At 44.3% G+C, this 22323-nt stretch overlaps 1 protein-coding gene across 1 annotated transcript in view; it reads left to right on the forward strand.

Moving 5' to 3' along the window:
* The window catches only part of GLI2 (GLI family zinc finger 2), a 316026-nt gene that overhangs the window by 202715 nt on the left and 90988 nt on the right, over positions 1-22323 (forward strand). The window contains exon 2 of the mRNA XM_042780483.1: positions 19296-19404. Coding sequence (XP_042636417.1) covers positions 19296-19404 — 109 coding nt within the window. The remainder of the gene's footprint in view (positions 1-19295; positions 19405-22323) is intronic.

Below are 22323 nucleotides of genomic sequence, written 5' to 3' on the forward strand. Positions count from 1 at the left end.
AAACATGTAATTATTGGAGTCATACTGATAAGGGGTTCCTGGGGCAGGGAAGTGGTCCTTAAGGGACCTACTTCAATGAAGGAGTGAAAAGCACTTTGTAATTAGCCTGTCATTTGTGGGAAAGTAAATATGTGAAGCTCAAGTGCTCAGAGGTGCTTGAAGGCTGTTTGTTCTCGGCTCATCGATTGGCTTTGGCAGGTTCTGCCTCAGAACACATTCTCAGCCCATGAAGCTATTATTGGTACCAGTGAGGACCAACTGCCTTGGTTTCATATCCATGCCAACCCCCACCTCACCGCCAAGAACTGTACTAGAACTAAAAGCAGGATATCATCATCCTGAGGAGAATATGAAGCAGGACCTAAGTGGACCAGTGAAATAACTCACTAGAGGTTCTGATATTGGTAAAGTACGTAGTGGTGATGGCACTTTTGGGACACATGAAGACCAAACAGAGGTGCCTCACAGATTTCCTCTCATATGGTTGAAAAGCGGACTTCTGTGACCTTGACTGGAATCTGCTGGGTTTGCTGGTACAACTGGGCAAGTACAACCAATTTTTGTGATTCATAATAGTCATGTTCTATAAAGTCGACAATAATACAGAGCTATTGTTCCAAGGAGGAATATAGTGTTAGGTTCCTGTGAGCCTCTGGTCACAGCATTTTTGTCAACCAATCAATATGTAGCCTTGTTTTATGTGTGTTTCTGTTCAGATGCCTTATCTAATATATACTGTTGATTCATTAACATTGAACTCACAGCCAACAGCACTGTAACTCATGCCTGAACAAAGCTTATCTTGCACACATACTTTTTCTGTCAGGCACATCATAGTTTCTTGTGCTTAAGGACACTAGACAACACTTCAGCACTATACTTGGAGGTCATTTTAAATAGTAAAATCACCAACAAAAAGCACAAAAATGCAAAACATATGGCACTACATAGACCATGAAGAGGATACTTGTTTACAGAATGAGAGTGAAACAAGAAGGCAGAGTGTCACCTTGTTCACCCTCAGCTAGAAACTTGTGCAGCGAGTGTCTCAAATATTTTGGTCTTCCATGCATCTGCAAATGATAGAGAAAGTGCTGTGAATATTGATATTGAAATTACAAATAAATTTTAGTAAGTGGCAAAACCAGAATCCATGAATAATGAAGATGGATTATAAGTCTGTCAAGGGCAGCTAGACTTAGGCAACTTGTGTAGTGCTATGCCATACCCTGGAGGACTGTGTCTGTCTGGCCAGATGCTTGCTGTGAACCAGGAGGTAGGTGGCACTGGAGCCAGAGCATCAACTCCTAGGGTACTGTCTTCTCAAGGCCTCAGTTTCTGCCCCAGAATGAGGACCCTGGATCACACTTTCTGCATTACTTTCTGCAAGTTCTCAGGGTACTTTGGAGGTCTACAGGGGAGAGCTTTGGAGGCACAGACCTCTGGGCTGGATATCTTTTCATATTTTGGGACTCTGCACACTCCTCTCTTTTTAAGACAGAGTGTGGCTGAGGCAGAGTTTTCAAACTCAATCAGGCTTAATCTCCTCTGAACTTCCTTTTGGCCCTAATATCTATACTCTAGGACTCCACTCATGTATGTGACAGGCAGAGAACTTGTCCCATCCCCAATGAGGGTGGAGTTCTTCACAGGGTCCCTCATCCTCTTGCTAACATGGCAGGAGTCTAGGAGAAAGATCTGTGGTTATGGTAAGAATAGCAAACACTTGGGTTATGCACGTGTGTCTGGCCCCTATAAGCTCTGGGCATGTGTTAACAGTCTCCCTCTGAGTCGGTCTTATCACTATCCTCATTTTACAGATGAGGAAACCAAGGCACAGGAAATTAAGTCATCAGCCCAAGATCAGTCAGTAGTAGAGCCAGCTTGAGCCCCAACCAGCTGCAGGGTCAGTGTCTTCCAGTGTGACCTTGTACAGTCCCTAGTGCAGGTCACAGTGGGCCTCCTTGTTTTCTCATGACCACCATCTGATGAGAGAGACCCCACAACTGTCCAGGCTCTGATAGCAAGGGCCTATGGAAGTCAGGGTCCAGCCTTTCCAGAGCGTTTTGCTCACATAGACCCTTCGCGCCTGGAGTATATGTTCCTTTCTATTGCCTCAGCTGTCCTGCCCACCAGCTGGTCTCTCAGACTGTAGCCTTGGTGTGGAGGGGCTTGTGCTGGCCCCAGCCCAGTGATCAGACAACACATTCTTGGTAAAGCCAGTCCTTGGCTCTGGGTGGATGGTATGTGCTGGGAAGCCTTGCTGAGACCTGGCCCTGCCAGGCTCTATGTAGGAGCAGTTCTGATTGCACCACAAGCTGCCTGGGCCACAGTCCTCCAGACACCAGCCAGTTATGGTGTTGGAATTTCCTGTCTGCTTATAATCCCCCTATTTCACCCCATCAAATGAGACAGAGATGGTTTCTAACTGTATGCTGTGGAGTGGCCATTTGGGACTTCTTTATTCTTAATAAGTGTTTCCTGTGGGATGGTGAGGAGCCCTAGGGGTATAGTGGTTAAAGCTCTCAGTTGCTAACTGAAAGGTCTGTGGTTTGAATCCACCAGCTGCTCCAAGGGAGAAAGATGTGGCAGTCTGCTTCTGTAAAGATTCAAACCCAAACTCAAACTCACTACCATAGAGTCAGTTACAACTCATAGCTACCCCGTTGGTTTTCTGAGGTGGTAAATCTTTACAGAAGTAGATTGCCCTATCATCTTTCTGCAGAATGGCTGGTGGGATTGAACCACCAACCTTCTGATTAGCAGTCAGATGCTTTAGGCACTGTGCCACCAGAGCCTTGGAAACCCTATGGGGCAGTTCTCATCTTCCTATAGGGTCACTATGGATTGGAATCAACTTAATAGCAGTGGATTTGGCTTTGGGTGGGATAGTACCTGGCATCAAGAGAGGTCATCTGAAGCTACCTGTTCTCTGGCTTATGACTAGGACTTAGAGTCATAATCAGGCTGCATACAGCCTGGATTGTGTGCAGTCCCTGGGTGGTGTAAACGGTTCTCCCACTGCTAACTGAAAGACTGGAACTGAAAGTTCCAATGAACTGAAAGTTCAAGTCACCCAGAGACATGTTAGAATAAAGTCCTACTATATCCAGTAAATCAGTCATTGAAAACCCTATAGAATACAGTTCTACTCTGACACACATAGGATCACCATGAGAATCAGCTGGATAAATACTGGTTTGGTTTTACTTTTGAAAGGTGGGCTCACCTGGCCCTTGGGAAGGAGACATTCTTAACTCTTCTATACTTTGAGTGCCTCTTACTGTGGTGTTTGGGCTGGGTAACTTTGTCCCTGCTAGAAGAACATGTACTTCAAAGGATCTTTGAAGTTGTCCAAGTTTCAGAGTGGACTGAGAGTACCTCCAGCTCAGGAGAATGCATGTTTGCCATCTCCGTGGCTTCTCCCAGCCCTAGGATCCCCTCAATTCCTGTAGCATCGAAAAGTACAGCCTACTGGACATCTTCAAAGTCTGCATCCATGATGATGCTTAGGCCACATGCAGCCACAACTTAGAGCCCCAGTACATGGAACAGCACAGTGGCCACCCAGTTTGAAGCTACGCCCACACCACTGCCATTGAGTCAGTTCTAACTCATAGCAATAGTCAATTCTGAACTCATAGGACAGAGTTCTTCTCAAACATGAGTTTCTCCAACCCCAGACATTCTGTAGCTCGTTACCCAGGTGGGAGATGTGGGATGAAAAATGGCAGTTTTTCATTTTGTACTGTGTTCATGCTCCTGTTCTATGTAGGTCGTTAAAGGTGGGATTGACAGTAGCAATCTCTCTCTCACGTTCTCTCTCTTTCTATTTGGATTGGAGAGTTGTTGGCAATCATTGAGCCTGTGGGTCCTACTCACAGGTAAACATTTTCTTATTTGGCTGAGTGAGACCTCAACCAAGCTGCACAAAAAGAGTAGAACTTTTCTCCATAGGGTTTTCAATGGCTGATTTTTCAGAAGTAGATTGCCAGACCTTCTCTTCCAAGGCACTTTTGGGTAGACTTGGACCTCCAGTCTTTTGATTAGCACTCAAGCATGTTAAACTTTTGCACCACCCAGGGGATTCTAGTCCAGGCCCCAGAGATGGCAGGTCAGTGGTGTGGAGGCCTTGCTCTCTTCTGTGCCATGGCAAACCCTCTATGGCAGAGCTCCAGAGCAGCCCAAAAATGCAATCTGCTGCCTAGCCTGGTCCTCCTTGCTGCTTTGTCCAGGCCATTGACTCCCCTCACCCCCACTCCTCATGCTTCTGGAGGGGCATGCTGGGTTTGGTTTAAGAGAAGTGAGTCATAAGCAGAATCCCATAGAATCCCTTAGAACTCTGGCTCCACACATAGGAGGAGCCTTGCACCCTAGGTGTTCCTCCTCTGCCACCAGGTCACACCCTCATCTGCCTGGATGTCTCCTGCTGTTGACTTTCCTGAGAAGTGAATCACTGCTGCAGCCATAGCGGTCCTAAGGTGGGGATGGGTTTTTGACAGAATTCTCAATGGTGTCCACCTGAACTACCAGGCCACTTCACCAGTTTCCTCAGCTGTTTGTGTTGTGTTGGCAGCAGGAGCGACAGACACTAGGGAAAACCTGGAGTGTAAAGCAGCCAGCCTGGGCCTCTAGGGGACTGATCATCTTTGAGTGGAGTGGACAGTCATTAGGGATTGTGCCTGATACTGGTAGAAGGCCTCTTCCGTGACCCCTGTCACTTCTGGCCTTCCTCACACTGTAACGCAGTAACAGAGTTACTGGACCTGCTGAATTTGCATGGGATGGACATCTAAGGAAGATGCTGCATTTGAGTCTCTGGCAAGAAAGAAATCCCTTCATCACTGTAGCACTGGGGCCCTTGTTCATATCTGCTCTGAGGTTTACAGTGCTGGGGAAAGAAGCTACCATTTATTATGTCCCTACTATATACCAGACCCACCATCCATCTGTCAGCTTGTCATCCTATGATGGCTTGTGTGTGGCTGTAGTGCTATAAGCTATGCCACAAGTATTTCAGCAGGGTCACCTATGGTGGACAGATTTCACCAGAGCTTCCAAGATTAAGAGAGCTTAGGAAGGAAGACCTGGATATCTACTTATATATATTGTTCTGGTTACCTAGTGCCCCTCTGACAATAAATATACCACAAACGGGATGGCCTTAACAAACAGGAGTTTTTTCTTACAATTTGGAGGCTTTAAGTCCAAGTTCAAAGTGCCAGGCTCTAGGGGCTGGGTGAAAGCCGCTCAACCCTGGAGTCCAGCTCTACCTCCTGCTCCTGCCCCACTGGAGCTAGAGGCATTTCTTCACTCAGACAGCTGCAGGCTGCTGAGGCTGAGAAGCCCCAAGGTTGACAAGTAAAAGGCACAGTCCCAACGTTACCAAACCACATGGCAGGCCATTAACTTAAGTCCATTGTAAGTCCCAAGGTCGGCAGAGCATAACAGGCTGCTGAGCAACGACATGGCTACATGCAGGGTCCAAGCGTGCCATAGGCTAGAAACCATTCTCAAAGCTTCTCCTTATATACAGGAAGTAGACCACATCCCAGAGGCAGCTACTCAGCTGCTCGTGGTAGATCCCACCATGGAGTTGATTGCCAGTCTCATCATGGGGAATACTACCACCAGCTGCCCAGCCACTCAACCAGGCCCAGCCAAGTGGACACAAAACATAACTATCATACACACACACACACACACACACACACACACGTATCTACTTCGGATATCTTCCAGTGTAGGCATCATGGATCACAACAGTATCATCCAATGTAGTGCTGGAAGATGAGCCCCCTAATTGATAGGTATTCAAAATACATAGTGGCTGCAACAATGGACTAGAGCACACCAATGATCGTAAAGGTGGTACAGGACTAGGCAATGTTTTGTTCTCTTGTGCATGGGGTTGCCATGACTCAACGGCCAACTTGATAGCAGCTAACAACAATATGCCAGATACTACAAGTATTCTCTATAATAGTCTGATTAATATTACTTCTGAAGCTTGGAGCACTTGTCACTTGCTAGCAAATGACAGAACCCAGATTGTACCCACGTCTCTCCATATTCACAGCTCACATGCTTCCTTCTCCTGTGCCAAGCTCTTTGATAGATCACATTTTACTGATGTGCAGCTCAGTAGTAAACTGGATTTCCATATAACTGTTAAGTTTTTTTGTAATTGACCTCAAGACTGCCCTTCTCCCACTTTATACCTTTCCTCCAATGCTATTACCTTCTTTTACCAAAAATAATAGGTGTCTTCTGATGCCTGGGGCTTTACAATAGGAGGAAAGTGACCCTATAAATCATCTGCACTTCAGTATGATTTGTTTTTGTGGCTTTCTCAAGGTCTGTTTGCTTTTAAGAAAAATAATTGAACAATTGCACTGATTACTACTTGAAAAGCAAGGAATTATAAGGTGAAGGAACATAATAAATAAGTTATTATTAGGAAATCCCAGATAAAGTCTCCCAAGTGAGAGAAGAGTTAGGGTCCAAGAAACCCTTCTGTGGTCCCCAGAGCCATGCCAAATGAGAATGCCTTGACCTCACTTCCTGAAGGCCACCCAGAACAAGCCTCTAAGAAGTGTTTGTTAAATGAATGGTGGATGAGGATCCCCCATTGAGTTGTGGCCTCCTGGCCCTGTGCTGGAGGGTACCTAGTCTGGAGTTGCAGCTGTGACTCCTGTGAAGGTGTGCACTATCATCACAGTGGCTCCCTGGGTGTGGCGAGTGGATAGGTGCTGCAATCTTGATGCAGAAATCTACCTGGTAGGTACAGGGAGTGGCTGCTCCAAAGGAATTCTCTTTGTGGGTTATGTTGCTGTCTACAGAGATGCAGATTCATTTCACCAAAAACATTTAGACCCTCTCATCAGCAACATTGTATATCAGTGGGCTTCCCCATCCTAGGCCCCTACCCAGAGGCTGAGGGACCCAGCCTTCCCTGCTCACTTCTTGATCCTATTCTGCAGCCATAGTTGCATGGTCACCCTGGAGGTGGATCTGCTACCCAAAAAGGATGAGGTCTATGACCTACCCCGGCCCCTGGCCTTCCTTCCAGTGCCCTGTGATTGCCAACATCTTAGTTCAAGCTATACTGTGCAAAGACCAGGCTTCCTTCCAGAGCTAACTTGTCAGTATTTTCCTTCTCTCAGCACTGGGGAGTGCCACTTCTCTCCCAGAAACCCATTTCTTTCGTGATCCCAGGCTGGAGTACACCAGCCCCTGTGCCTGGGAGCCAGTTCTCTGCAAACTAGGTCAAAGAGACAGTAGTAACTGTAAGAAGTTTCCATCCAGTCACTTCCAACTTTTGGCCACACCATATGTGTCAGAGTATAACTGTGCTCCATAGGGTTTTAAATGGCTGATTTATCAGAAGTAAATCACCAGGCCTCTCCACGTGGTGCCTCTGGGTAGACTTGAGCCTCCAATCTCTCTTAGCAGCAGAGTGTGTTAACAGTTTGCCTGACCCAGGGACACCATGATAAATGGAGACTGCCATTTGGGGACTGCCATTTGGGGACTGGATACCCCAGTGAGCTGAGTCCCTAACATCCCCAGCTCTCCTGAGCAATGGGTGCTTTTCCCCTACCTGGGCTCCAGCTCATGGAATAGCATTTCCCACTGACTCTCTAAGCTCTGCCCCTGGGCAAGTCCTCCACACTGTACCAACACATGACCTCATCCATGGAGAATTCCTCAGGCCACTGCCCGGTCATGTTTTGATGACCCACTTTTCCCAATTCTTTGTCTGAACCTTCTGCTGACCCCTCCCAACCCTGCCCCAGCCATTCACCAGAGTTGTTATTAATGGAGCATTAACTGGAGCCAGGCTTTCAGGGAAGTAGTTTTCCTTGTCTCTTTCTAGTGTGTCAGCTCACTTCAACAGTGCCATCATTACACCAGGACACTGCTGACACATATGCATCACCCTTCCCCTGGGACCCACTAGCCCAGGGGGATGTGGTGTTTAAACCATGGTGCAGAAACAATCTGGGCTTTTGAGGGGGGAAAAAAAATTCACAGGCTTTGTGGGCTGGTGGATGAAAAACAAATGTGCATTTTTCAGAGGGGGAAGGGGAGAACCACTGAAAATTCCCAACTTAGAGTTTCTTCCTCAGAAACTTAAAAGAGAGCCATTTCTTTGAAATGGCATATGGTGAGTTTTTTTTGTTGTTGTTTGTCTGTTTTTTTGCTTTTGTTTTTTTCTTATGCCGGAAGGACATGATTTAGTTTGGGTTTTTTTTTTTTTTTTCAACTTAAAAAAAAAACCCACAATGAAAACAGTGTGTGGAAGATTCTCATGTAATGTGTCACTTTCAGGTAGCTCTTGATCTTTTTATTTGGGTAAGGTTTTTTTATTTTTTAGGGGTGGGAGGCAGCTCTTGTTCTTTATTTGCCATTGTGTTAGCATAGTGCCTAAGGCACTTGACTGCTCACCAGAAGGCTGGCGGTTCAAACCCACCAGCCACTCCTCGGAAGGAAGGTTGGGCAATCCTACTTCCATAGTGATACTGCCTCGGAAACCCAAGGAGGGGTCGCTATGAGTCGGGCCTGACTTGACGGCAAACAACAACAACAACAACAACAATTGTGTTCTTCCAGTACTTCTGATGGAGTCTAGATAATGGTTTCTCACAGGAGTCTGAAAGTGTAACAATTTCCTCTTCCCTTTATCTGATGAGGGTCTCTGAGCATGGCCTTCACATCTGAAAGTTTCTATGAGGTACATATGAGGATGACCCATGCAGGTCTAAAAGGGTCGCAAGACCCCCCAAAGATCTTGGGTTAATCTCTGTTTCTTAGTCTTCCTTTGATAAAGAATTTGTCCCCAGAGTCAGTGGGCTGGGGCAGTTGTTGTCTCAACACAAGTGTGCTTAGGTGATGGGCCTCTGGCTGGCACATAGGGGTTTAGTAGGTCCATTGAGTCATGGAATTATACAGGGGCGACAAGAAGATGAAACAGCCCTTGCTGCCCAGAGCACTGGCTCCATTGTGAAGCCAGAGACCCTTTCCCTAGAAAATGGCCACCACTCATAAACAGCAGAATGTTCTAGAAGGGAGGGGCCTTAGAGCTCATCTAAGCCCTGTTGTACAGATGGGTAATGTGGGACCCAGAGAGGGGACATGAGTTCTCCAAAGTCTTATGGCCACCTAGTGGCAGTACCTTTCAGGAATTCAGGTCCTACTCCCTGGCTGATGTACTACTCCTCAGCCCCACTCTACCTGACCCCACTCATGTGGCCTTTTGAAAATGCTTCAGCAGATCAGTTGACTCCCCGCTCAAGACCCTCTAGGGCCTTCCAAAAATTGTTCTGAAAAAGTTTCCAAACTCTTTTGCACTGTCTGCAGACCTTTTCGCTGGTCAGTCCCTCCTCCTCTACTCTGCTCCAGCCAGTGCACCTTCGTGTCTTTCCTAACTCACTATTCCTTCCTTTCATTCTGTTATCTTCCCCACTTGGTTTTCCTTCCTGGCTTTGCTACCCTCAGGCATTATGGTATTGATGGATGCAATGGCATCTCACCATCTCTCCACAAGGGCAAAAGTGCCTCCTGCTTCTTCAGAACCCTCCTTCGGGGCCTAGAACAATGCCTACTACATAACAAGCCCTTGATAAAAAAGTGGTTGGATGAATGAATGAGTGAATATTCCTAAAGTGGCTGCTCTCCAGATTTCTTTACTGTGAGATGTGGACAGAATGGATCTCCTCTCTGAAGTGGAGAGAGGGCTCTGTACTTTGGGCACCCTGGGTTTGAATCCTTTCTCTTCCATATACTAGCTGACCATGGGCACCATTCTTCCATTCTGTGATAATAGTGTATGCTAAAAACAAACCAAACTCATGCTGCCGACTCTACTCCGACTCATGGCGACCCCATGTGTTATAGAGTACAACTGTCCCATAGGGTTTTCTTGGCTGTAATCTACAAAAGCAGATCACCAGGCCTTTCTTCTGAGGTGCTGTTGAGTTGGCTTGAACTGCTAACTTTTAGGTTAGTAAACCAAACTAAAACTCAGTAGTCAAACAGAAACTGCTTGCATCACACAGGGACCTCTGTGTGCTATTCAATTCAGTAAGAATACCAGGGACTAAAGGCCCTCAGCCACTCCTCGGAAAGAAGGTAGGGCAATCCTACTTCCGTAGTGATACTGCCTTGGAAACCCAAGGAGGGGTCGCTATGAGTCGCGGCCAACTCGACGGCATATAACAACAACAAAGGCCCTCTTATATGAGGGCTTGCTGTGTAAGGGGCCAGGCTGGTGCCTGGGAAACCAGGGAACCTTGTGACACTGAGTGGGGAAGAGACCATTTAACTACCAATCATGGACTTCCAGATCGTTGTTTTCATCTCTGGCCTCAATTTTCTTTTCCTGTAAAAAGGGCTGCTTCTGAAGAGTGTTCATCAGGCCTGGGCTGAGAGAAACACCTTTGACCAACTGTCCAGGGCCTTGAATTCTCCTTAATTCTCCTCCATTTTCTGATCTGTGAAATGTGTGCAATAAAACCTACTCCAGCTACCTCTGGTGGCTCCTGGATGTACAGGGAAACGTTCAGAAATACACAAAAAACAACCATTATTCTTTTGTTAACAATAGAATGGTCTAGTCTGCTTAGACAAATTATTAAACATAAAGAAAGGCCCTGCTACACATTTAAGAAGGTAAATACCACTTCCCTACTGACTCCTCCCCAAAACCAAACCCACTGCCATCGAGTCGATTGTGACTCATAGCAACCCCCATTGGGTTTCCAAGGCAGTAAATCTTTATAGAAATAGATTGCCCCATCTTCCTTCTGTGGAGTGGCTGGTGGGTTAGAACTGCTAATCTCTGGTTAGCAGTCAAATGCTTTAGACACTGTGAGACTCCTCCGGGATTTAGGAAATTCCATTTTATGTCCTAGTGTGTAATTAGGCAGGGGTTTGCCCTCAGCAATCCCTAGGGTTTTCAGTTAACTTGGAGCAACTTGTTCCATGCCCCATAATTAGTAGATGGTACAAACCCAAGGAGGGATTGCTATGAGTCGGGTCCAACTCGATGGCACATAACAACAGTCAAAATTTGATTGTGGGCTATGGGGACTTCAAATACTAGTAGTAACCATCATCAACAGTAGTAACATTTATGAGAGTGAGCTTCTTATCTGGACAGGTGCTGGGCTAAGAACCTCTCCTATGTGAACTTTTTATCTTCATTGTTGTTATATGTAGGAGCTCTGGTGGCCTAATGCCTAAGGCATTTGACTGCTAACTAGAAGGCTGGCAGTTCAAACCCACCAGCTACTCCTCAGAAGGAAGGTTGGACAATTCTACTTCCATAGAGATACTGCCTCGGAAACCCAAGGAGGGGTCTCTGTGAGTCAGAAATGACTCGATGGCAGTGAGTTTGGTTTTTTGGTTTTGGTTGTTATACATATAACTTTATGTGTAGCCTGGTCCTGTACCATCTTCATGATCTTAGGTATGTTTGAGCCATCGTTGTGGGTCCATCTCAGTAAGGGTTTTCTGCATTTTCATTGGCCTCTACTTTACCAACTTTGATGTCCGTTTCTAGATATTGGTCTTCCCTGATGATATGTCAAAAATAGGCATGCCAAAGTGTTGCCATCTTTGCTTCTAAGGAGTATTTTGGTCATATTTCATTTTGGTTATATTTGTTTCTTCATTCATTCTTCAGTTCAAAATAGTTCTATTTTCCTTTTTCATTGTCCAGCTTTCACATGCATATGAGGTGATTGACAAGACTTTGGCTTGAATCAAACACACCTTAGTCATCGAAGTGACATCTTTGCTTTTTTAAAATTTTAAAGAGATCTTTTTTGCAGCAGATTTGCCCAATGAAATACTTAACTTGATTTCTTTCTTTGTTTTTCTTTAAGTAATATTTTACTGTGTTTTCAGTGAAAGTTTACACAGCAAATTAGGTTCGCATTTGACAGTGTCTGTACGGATTGTTTGTCTACATTAGTTACTTTTTTCACAATGAGTCAGTATTCTCTTTAATTGCTTTCTGGTTCCATTTCCAAGTTCTCTAGTTTCCCTGCCCCCTTATTTTCTTATCTTTGCTTTAGAGTAATTTTTGACCCTTTAGTTTCATGTAGTTTTTTAATAGAGTGCACCATACTCATGAATAATATCCTTTATCTTGTGTGCTGATTTGTTGTTTCACTAAGGGGACCTTAGGAGATAGTTTTGGTTCAAAGTTTAAAGAGTATCTTAGACAGTAGTTCAGAGAGTCCTCTAGTCTCAGTTGGTCCAGTAAGTCTGGACTTTTGAAGAATACAAGTTCTGTTCAGCTTTTTTTCCCATTCTGTCAGGGTTCATCTATTATAGCTCCAATCAGAATGGTTGATTGTGGTAGCTGGGCACCATCTAGTTATTCTTGTCTCAGGGTAGATGAGGCCATGGCTCATGTAGGCTATTAGCTCTGTCGACTAGTTTCTTCTCTGAGTCTTTGGTCTCCTTCTTTGTCTTTTGCTCCTGACAAGTAGAGACCTAGAGTTGTATTTTAGGTGGCTGCTCTTAAGCTTTAAAAACCCCTGATGTTACTCACCTAACTAGCATGCAGAACATGAATTTTGAGACCAAGGTCCTAAGCCTTCAAACCCAGAAAACTGATCTTGCAAGGTGTTTGGTTATATTTGAGAAGTATCTGCAGCTAATCCAATATGAATATGTGTGTGTATATGTGTGTGTGTATATATATATGCACATATATGTATATGCATGCACATACATATTGGTACATGTTGTATGATTTCTCGATTATTGCTTTCATGGACATTGATTGTTGATCCAAGTTGATCCACAGCTGCCATAGAAGGTAGTTACTGTTTTCCACTTCCAGAAGAGAAAATGGAGGCTTAGAGAAATATAGAAACTTGCTCACAGTAATTCAGCTGGTAAATGGCACATTTACTCATGGGGTTTCCAGAGTACCAGTTGTCCCTACCACTGCTGCTGAAGTCTCAGTTGGCCATCCACTGTCACCTCTTAAGAGAAAATGCACTTCTATCCCCAAAAGGGGAGAGGGAACAGTCATGGATTGAATTTAGTCCCCTCAAAATATGTGTCAAGTTCACTGAGCTGTGATTCTCAGTGGTTTGGCAGTTACATAATGCTTTAATTTGGCAGTTATATAATAATGTGATCATCCTCCATGATGTGATCAACCAATCACTTATAAGGGGAGGTATGTAATATCCTTACTCAAGTAACAGCCCTGATGGGGTGTGGCCTGCATCATCTTTTATCTTATAAGAGATAAAAGGAGAGAGAAACCAGCAGAGAATGAGGGACCCCCTACCAAGAAAGAGGAGCTGGAAGCAGAGCACTCCTTTGGTCCCAGAGTCCCTGCACTGAGAACCTCCTAGACCTAGGGGAAGATTGATGTCGAAGCATGTGTAGATCTTCAAGGAATTCTAGGCCCACAGATGTTGAAAAGAGACAAGGACCTTCCTCTAAAGCTGGCAGAGAGAAAAAGCCTGCCCCTAGAGTCAAGTGCTCTGAATTTGGACCTGTAGCCTCTTAAACTGAGAGAATAAATTTCTGTTTGTTAAATCCATCTACTTGTGGTATTTCTAGGCACTCTGGTGGCATAGTGCCTAAGCCATTTGACTGTTAACCAGAAGGCTGGCAATTCAAAGCCACCAGCCACTCCTCAGAAGGAAGGTTGGGCAATCTACTTTTGTAATGATACTGCCTTGGAAACCCAAGGAGAGGTCACTATGAGTCAGATCTGACGTGAAGGCTGTTTGTGCTTGTGTGTGTGAGATACTACCACTCACCTGTCAGTGTGTCATACTGTGGTGGCTTGCATATTGCTGTGAGGCTGGAGGCTATGGCAAGGATTGTGAGGTTGGCGCACGATGGGACAGTGTTTCATTCTGTTGTACATAGGATTGCTGTGAGTCAGAGTTGACTCCATGGCCCCTAACAACAACAACAGCATTAGGTAACCATTGCAGTGACTACCTGCTCTGAAAATGAGTGCTGGGGGCCTAGAAGGATATGACAAGCTACCTGATGTCCTGTCAGGCAGCCAATTCCTCTTTGAATCTGAGATTGGCCAAGTCCAGGTCAGGAGCCCTGATGGTGTGGTGGTTAAGTCATTGACAGATAATTGACAGGTCAGTGGTTTAATCCCACCAAATGCTCCACAGGCAAAAGACGTGTTAGTCTGCTTCTGTTAAGATTTATAGCCTTGGAAACTCTATGGAGCAGTTCTGTGTCCTATAGGGTCACTATGCATCAGAATCAAAACAATGGCAAACAGTTTTTTATTTTGGGTTGGATCAGCCAATTTAATCAGAGTTAGAAGATTTGCTTTCTTTTTCTTCATTCCCCATGGATTTTGTAAGTGTTGTGGAATTATAAAATTAAACTGAATATGCAAATACTAAAATTGAGATTTCAGGAGAAAAGTTCGCTCCCATTAAGAATTTATAGTGTTTATTCTTCCAATAAACAAGTATGGTTTATTGAAAGCCAGAATAATGCTGATTCCTAAACCAGGCAAAGATATCATAACAATCAAAATTACAGACCAATATCCATTATGAACATAGATGCAAAAATTTTCAACAAAATTCTAGCCAACAAGCTTCAGCAACATACCAAAAATATCATACACCATGATCAAGTGGGATCCATACCAGGATTACAAGGCTGGTTCAACATTAGAAAATCAATCATTGTAATCCACCACATAAGTAAAGGGGGGAAAAACATGAGATCCTATCAATTGATGCAGAAAAGGCATTTGATAAAATCCAAAATCCTTTCCTGATAAAAACTGTCAGAAAAATAGAAATAGAAGAGAAATTTCTCTACATAACTAGGGGTATGTTTGCAAAAGCAACAGCGAACAGAGAAAGGCTGAGAGCCTTCCCTTTGAGATTGAATAGGAACAAGACAAAACCCCACTACCATGAAGTCAATTCTGACTCATAGTAACCCTATGATGACCCTATAAGACAGAGTAAAAGTGCCCCATAGGGTTTCAAAGCTGAAGATCTTTACAGAAGCAGACTGCCTTATTTTTCTCCTATGGAGTAGCTGGTGGATTCAAACTGCTGACTTTTTGGTTAGCAGGCCAATGCTTTAACCACAGCATCACTAGTGCTCCTGGAACAAGACAAGGATGCCCACTGTTGTTATTCAACATTGTACTGGAAGTACTAGTAAGAGCAATAAAACAGGAAAAGGAAATCAAGGGTATCCAAATCAGAAAGGAAGAAGTAAAATGACCTCTATTTCAGATGGAATGAGTCGTACATATACAACTCGAAAGATAACACAGAAAAACTGCTGGAACTAATAGCAATATTTAGCAACATTCCAGAGTACAAGATCAACACAGAAAAATCAGTTGGGTTCCTCTATACTAACATAGTCTACTCTAAAAAGTAAATGAGGAAAACAATACCATTTACAGTAGTCCCCAAACTGATAAAATACCTAGAAATTAACCTAACCAGGGACATAAAAGACTTATATAATGAAAATTTTACAACTCTACTACAAGAAACTAAAAGAGTACTAGGTATATACCCTAAAGAGGTGAGAGCCATGACAAGAACAGATATATGCACACCCATGTTCATCGCAGCACTATTTACAATAGCCAAAACATAGAAACAACCTAGATGTCCATCAACTGAGGAATGGGCAACCAAACTATGGTACATACACACAATGGAATACTATGCAACCCTAAAGAATAATGTAGAATCTGCAAAACACCGCATAACGTGGATGAACTTGGAGGACATTATGCTGAGTGAAATAAGTCAATCACAAAAGGACAAATATTGTATTAGTCCATTATTATAAAAGTTAAGGAAAGGTTTATCTATTGAAAGAAATTTTCTTTGTTGGTTACCAGGGGTGGGAGGGGAGGGGAAGGAACACTGTAAGATAGATAGAGATAAATATTGATTTGAGTGAAGAGAAGGGCAATGTACCAAATCTGTGTGACCAATATGACAGCATTGAGGATGAGAAAGACATAGAGAGGTACATGGGAGGTACAGACAACAAATATGAAACCTTTTGCACATACAATACTGCGTTGTCAGTGAAGGCAAACATGGGTATATGGATGGATAGATAGGTGGACAGGCTAAAGGATTAGGTATGTCTATGAAATGAGGATGTATCCAAGATCATATATAGGGTTGGCAGACAATGGTCTTATAAGTTTATGTGAATGATCAGAATTCCCAGGTGTATAGTAGAGCTGACAAGGGGCAAGGTTGTGGTCACTGCTTGGTCACAGCCAGCTACCCAGAGGGACCGAGTAGTTGAACCTGCGGGCTTGGGACCATAGTCGCAGGGGACATCAAGCTCAATTGGCATAACATACTATACAAAACATCGTTCCACCTCCTACTTTGGTGAGTAGGGACTGGGATCTTAAAAACTAGCAAGCTGCCATCTAGATGCAATGATGGGTCTCTCCTCATCAAGAGCAAAGAAGAAAGAAGAAAACCAAAATTAATGGAAACAATGAGTCCTAGTGACTGGTACACCATCTGATCTGCAACCTATATAACTATGAGACCAGAAGAACTAGATGGTGCCAGGCAAACACTGTCATCCACTTGGAAGGGGATCAATGTAGGAGATCCTGGATAGAGAGGGAGAACAATGTGGAACAAAACTCAAAATCATTTGGAGGAAAAAAAAAAAAAGCTGGGGACCAGGTTTGCTGGTCCGGTAGAGCCTGGTGGAACCACTGAGACTATGGCCCCTAGCTGCCCTTCAGGTCTGGAATTGAACCCACACCTGTGGTTTCCAGCCAAACAAAGTACAGGCATGTGAGGTAAGCATTTACCTCAAGTAGACACACGCCTTGGAGAGAACAATCATGGGAGAAAGAAGGGTTGCTTATGAACAGGGAGACAGCTCAGGGGGCAGGAGAGTATGGAGGGATGGACACTGGGAAGAGGTACCTTGGGGAGGAAGTGGAAGGGGAGCTGTTGCATTGTGGTAAACTGTGGTCAATGATATGAGACAAAGTATATGTGAACTGCTGTATGGAAAGTGAATTCGCTCTGTAAATCTTCACCCAAATCACAATAAAAAAAAAATGTCTAAAAAAATAAAATAAAATAAATAAAGGAAAAAGAAACTAAAAGAGACCTATGAAAATAGGAAAGACATTTTATGTTCATGGATTGGAAGACTTAATATAGTGAAAATGTTAATTCTACCTAAAGCACTTACTGATAAAGATTAAAGACTACAGTCTGCAGTGTGTATTACACCTCAAAATAAAGAAAATGAAAATCCTCACAATTGGACCAATAAGCGGCATCATGATAAATGGAGAAAAGATTGAAGTTGTCAAAGATTTCATATTACTTGGTTCCACAATCAACACCAGTGGAAGTAGCAGTCAAGAAATCAGACAGCATATTGTACTGGGTAAATCTGCTGCAAATGACCTCGAACTGCTGAAGAGCAAAAATGTCTCTTCGAAAACTAATATGCACCTAACCGAACTCATGGTGTTTTCAATTGCCTCATATGCATGTGAAAGCTGGATAATGAATAAGGAAAACTGATGAAGAGTTGATGCTTGTGAGTTGTATTGGCGAAGAATACTGAAAGTACCAAGGACTGCCAGGAGAACTAACAAATCTGTCCTGGAAGAAGTGCAGCCAGAATGCTCCTTGAAAGTAAGAATGGCCAGACTTCATCTCACCTGCTTTGGCCATGTTGTCAGAAGGGACCATTCCCTGGAGAAGGATATCATGCTTGGTAAAGTGGAGGGTCAGCAAAAGAAGGAAGGCCCTCAACAAGATGGACTGTTATGATGGCTGCAGTGATGGCCTCAGTATAGCAAGGATTGTGAAGCTGATGCAGGATCAGGCAGTGTGTCATTCTGTTGTACATAGGGTCGCTGTGAGTCAGAGCTGACGCGACAGCACCTAACAACACCTAAAGCAGTGTACAGATTCAATGCAATCCCAATACAAATCCCAACAACATTCTGTACTGCAATGGAAAAACTAATGACCAACTTTACATGGAAAGGAAAGAAACCACAAATAGCCAAAGCAATATTGAAGAAAAAGAACAAAGCAGGAGGCCTCACATGCCTTGATATCAAAATATACTATACAGCCACTATAATCAAAATAGCCTGGTATTGGTTCAATGATAGACATGTACACCAGTGGAATAGAATTGAGAACTCAGAATTAAATCCAGTCATCTTTGGACAACTGATTTTTGGGAGAAAGAAGAAATAAAACAATATATAGTATTTACAGTGTCTGCACAGAAACAGCAGTGTTATTTTTATGTTTTCATTACAGTAGGCCTGATAGTCACTTGGCCAATATGTATGTTCAGCAGACCATCTGCCTTTCTTTCACATATTCAGAAATTCAAACTCAACACTGATTACTATTGGCCTGTGGCTGGCAGCCTGACTGAGAATTGACTGAGAAAGCTCCACTCTTAAACCCTTTTCCTAGTCTAACTACTTTTTAAAAAGCCTTGTTTTCTTAAAGCCTATAATTACATTTGCCTCCAGGGCACCCAGGAATGTTTTTTTAATAAGCAAAGAGCATCCTACAATTATCATGATGATTTGTGGAGGGCAGGCCAAGTGCAGACAGTAGGCCCGTCCAACTTTGGAAACGGTCGGTCACGTGCTTGCGTTTTCATCCTGGGCACCTCCAGCACACTTGAGGTCAATAATTAATAATAAGAACTGGAGAATTAGCAGTTCTTTAGAGATCCACTTTAAGCTGCCAACAAGATGGGGCAGGCAGCCCTGTGTGACTTGGCCTTCTCGGAGCTAGCCGCAGCTGCCGGAGCCTGCTCTGCCTTCTCCGATGGTTCTAGGTAAATATTTCCAGCCACATCCGGAAGCTGCGACTTGTTGCTGTTGAAGTCCTGCAGCTGAGTCCTGGCTGAACAGGTGGCTGTTGAGGTTGGAGCCTGTCGTCTCTGTCAGCCCTGATTTGCCTGCAAGTTTTGTCTCCCCACCCTACCTATAATCTCCATGAGTTCAAAGAGCGCTTAGCTGCTTGTCTTTGTCAAGAGCGCAGTTGGGTATCTTTTATGTGGAAGATGTAGGATTTCTTGGGATGACTTTGATTATTTATTTATCTCCTCCATGAGTGTGTGTTAGTGCTGGTACCATGAAGCCTCTGTCCTGGGCTCCTCTGGCTCTGAAATTCATCAAGCATTAAAATCCTTTGGAAATTACTTTAAGAGGAAAGGGAAAAGTTTTTGAAGTCTTGTCTTTCTGTCCCTTTCTGCAGTGCCACAGCACCTCGTGCCACCGTTCCATGTTCCCTTACCGATTGACATGCAACACCAGGAGGGAAGGTATCATCACTACGAGCCTCACTCTGTCCACAGTGTGCACGGGTAAGTCCTGCCTCTACCCGCTGCCCCAGTGGCTGTCACCTACCCTGGGAGAGGCTGGGCTGAAGCCCTGGCCACCTCTGCAGCTTGTCTTTCTTTGTGGAAGCTCCTACCTAGCATTATCCTGAGCAGACACTCACATTTGCCAACAGGAGGGCAGAGACCCAAGGCCCTGTGTGAGATTGTAAATGAATGGGCTGGGCTGGGACTACTAGCCAGCTCCCCCTCTGGTTGTCCAAGAAGGAAGCACTTCCTATCTGTGCACATCACTTCCAGGGCTGTAAGCTATCCTGGTATATCCACAAGGGGTGGAGGCTGTTTACCCATCCATGAAGTGGGACTCCCCTCCCAGCCAGAGTTCTTACATAAGACCCTAGTTTTATGTTGTCCCAGAATAAGAATGAATAGCACCTTTCATTATTCTCAAGTGTACCATATGGACAATAACTTATATGGTTTAGGTCCCTGGGTGGCATAAATGCTTTGTGTTTGCCTACTAATCAAAAAGTTGGCAGTCCTCTGCCACCCAGCAGAGCCACAGAAGAAAGGCCTGGCAACCTACTTCTATAAAACTATGTTGTTGTTGTTGTTTGCCGTCGAGTCGGCCCCGACTCATAGCAACCCCTCCTTGGGTTTCTGAGGCAGTATCACTACGGAAGTAGGATTGCCCAACCTTCCTTCCGAGGAGTGTCTGGTGGGTTTGAACTGCCAGCCTTCTGGTGAGCAGTCAAGTGCCTTAGGCACTATGCTACCAGAGCTCCTCTATATAGCCATTGAAAATCCTATGGAACCCATTTATATATACTCCAACACATGTGGTATTGCCGTGGGTCACCACTGACTCCATAGCAGTGGGTTTGGTGTTTTGGGGTTTACTTATAAAGACAAGCTGAAGTTATGCCTTTGGGGCCTCTTCCTATTCCCTGGTTTGAGATCACCATGTAGAAGGGGAGTGTTCTCAAGTACCATCTCAATCTTCATTTCCTACCCCTCTCCATCCCCACTCTAAGCCTACAGCTGGTATCAGTTTTCTTGGTCTTTTTGATTAGGGGTCTCTGGGTGATGCAAACAGTTAATGTGCTCAACTGCTGACCAAAAGGGTAGAGGTTCAAGTCTAGCTAAAGGTGCCTGGAAGGAAAGATTTTTGGAAATCTACTTCCAAAAATCAGCCATTGAAAACCTATGGAACATAGTTCTACTTGACATACATGGGGTCACCATGAGTTGGAATTGACTCCATGGCAACTGTTATGATCTAAAGGCATGGTCCCTTACTACCCTACCTGTTCTACTTCTAGAAGAGAACCTGAAAGCTTCTCCTGATCCCTGACATCTTTGCTAGTCCCCACACCTACCTTGTCCTAGTGCCCTCACTTTAACACTCTCCAGGTGCCAGACTCACTGCTTCTGCCCACTGCCCACCAACACCAGGTTGCTGTTGTGGTTGCCAGCCCATGACCCTGTCACATACCTCTGCCTCAGTACCTGCTGCCCGTGCTGCCTGGAATGCCCTTCTACTCAGCCACTGCCTACAGATTCTGTGAGCCACCTCCTCCCAAGGTCATGGTGCTCCCCACACTGAGAGAGCACTCACCCCTTCCCTGGAGTCCTACTGCTCTTTCCTCTGCTCCACCGTATCACACTAGAATGATCTGTTGGGGGGGGGGTGTACTTTTTTAAGGATAGTTTTAGGTTTAATAATTGTGCATAAAATAGAGTTCCTATATCCCATATTATTTATCCCATTGCATTTCTGTGATACCTTTGTCACAGTATTGATATTGATTATTATTATTAACTGAAGTCCCTAGTTTTCATCAGGGTTCACTCTGTGTTATATAGCCCTATCAGTCTTGACAAATGCGTAATCCCATATGCCCACCATTACATGTTACACAGATTAGTTTCACTGCCCTTACATTGCCTGTTGCTCCTTCTCTCCCCTCCCCCTGGCCCTCTGGCAACCACTGATCTTTTTATTGTCTCTGTTGTTGTTGTTGTTGTTATGTGCCATCGAGTCGGCCCCGACTCATAGCGACCCCTCCTTGGGTTTCCGAGGCAGTATCACTACGGAAGTAGGATTGCCCAACCTTCCTTCCGAGGAGTGGCTGGTGGGTTTGAACCGCCAGTCTTCTGGTTAGCAGTCAAGTGCTTTAGCCACTATGCTACCAGAGCTCCTTTTATTGTCTCTAGAGTTCTGCTTTTATAGTTGTAATCATACTCTGTATGTAGCTTTTTTGAACTGCCTTATTTGTCTTAACCATATGCGTTTCAGTTTCCTCCATGTTTTTTTTCATGTAGGCTGATAGCTCATTTCTTTTTATTGCTGAATAATACTCCATTGTGTGGATATGTTGTTGTTGTTGTTATGTGCCATTGAGTTGGACTAGACTCATAGCGACCCCTCCTTGGGTTTCCAAGGCAGTATCACTACGGAAGTAGATTGACCAACCTTCCTTCTGAGGAGTGGCTGGTGGGTTTGAACTGCCAGCCTTCTGGTTAGCAGTCAAGTGCCTTTAGGCACTACACTACCAGAGCTCCCTTGTATGGATATACCACACTTTATTTATCCATTCATCAACTGAAGAACATTTGAGTTGCTTCCCAGTCTTGGCAATTATGAAAAAAACTACTATAAACATGCATGTGCAGGTTTTCAGGTGGACTTGGGTTTCATCTCATTTGGGTAAATTCCTAGGAGCATAATTGCTGGATTGTATGACAAGCCTATGGTTACCTTGGTAAGAAACTGCCAGACTATCTTCCAAAGTGGCTACACCATTTTGCAACCCCACCAGTAGTGAATGAGATTTCTGTTGCTCCACAGCCTCGCCAGCATTAGATATTGTCAATGTTTTGGCGTTTAGCCATTCTAATATGCATGTAGCTTTAATTTGCAATTACCTAATGACTTATTTTGCA

Source organism: Orycteropus afer, unplaced genomic scaffold (genome assembly GCF_000298275.1).
Source record: "Orycteropus afer afer isolate SDZICR_OR568_19922 unplaced genomic scaffold, OryAfe1.0 scaffold00004, whole genome shotgun sequence".
Classification (NCBI taxonomy): domain Eukaryota; kingdom Metazoa; phylum Chordata; class Mammalia; order Tubulidentata; family Orycteropodidae; genus Orycteropus; species Orycteropus afer.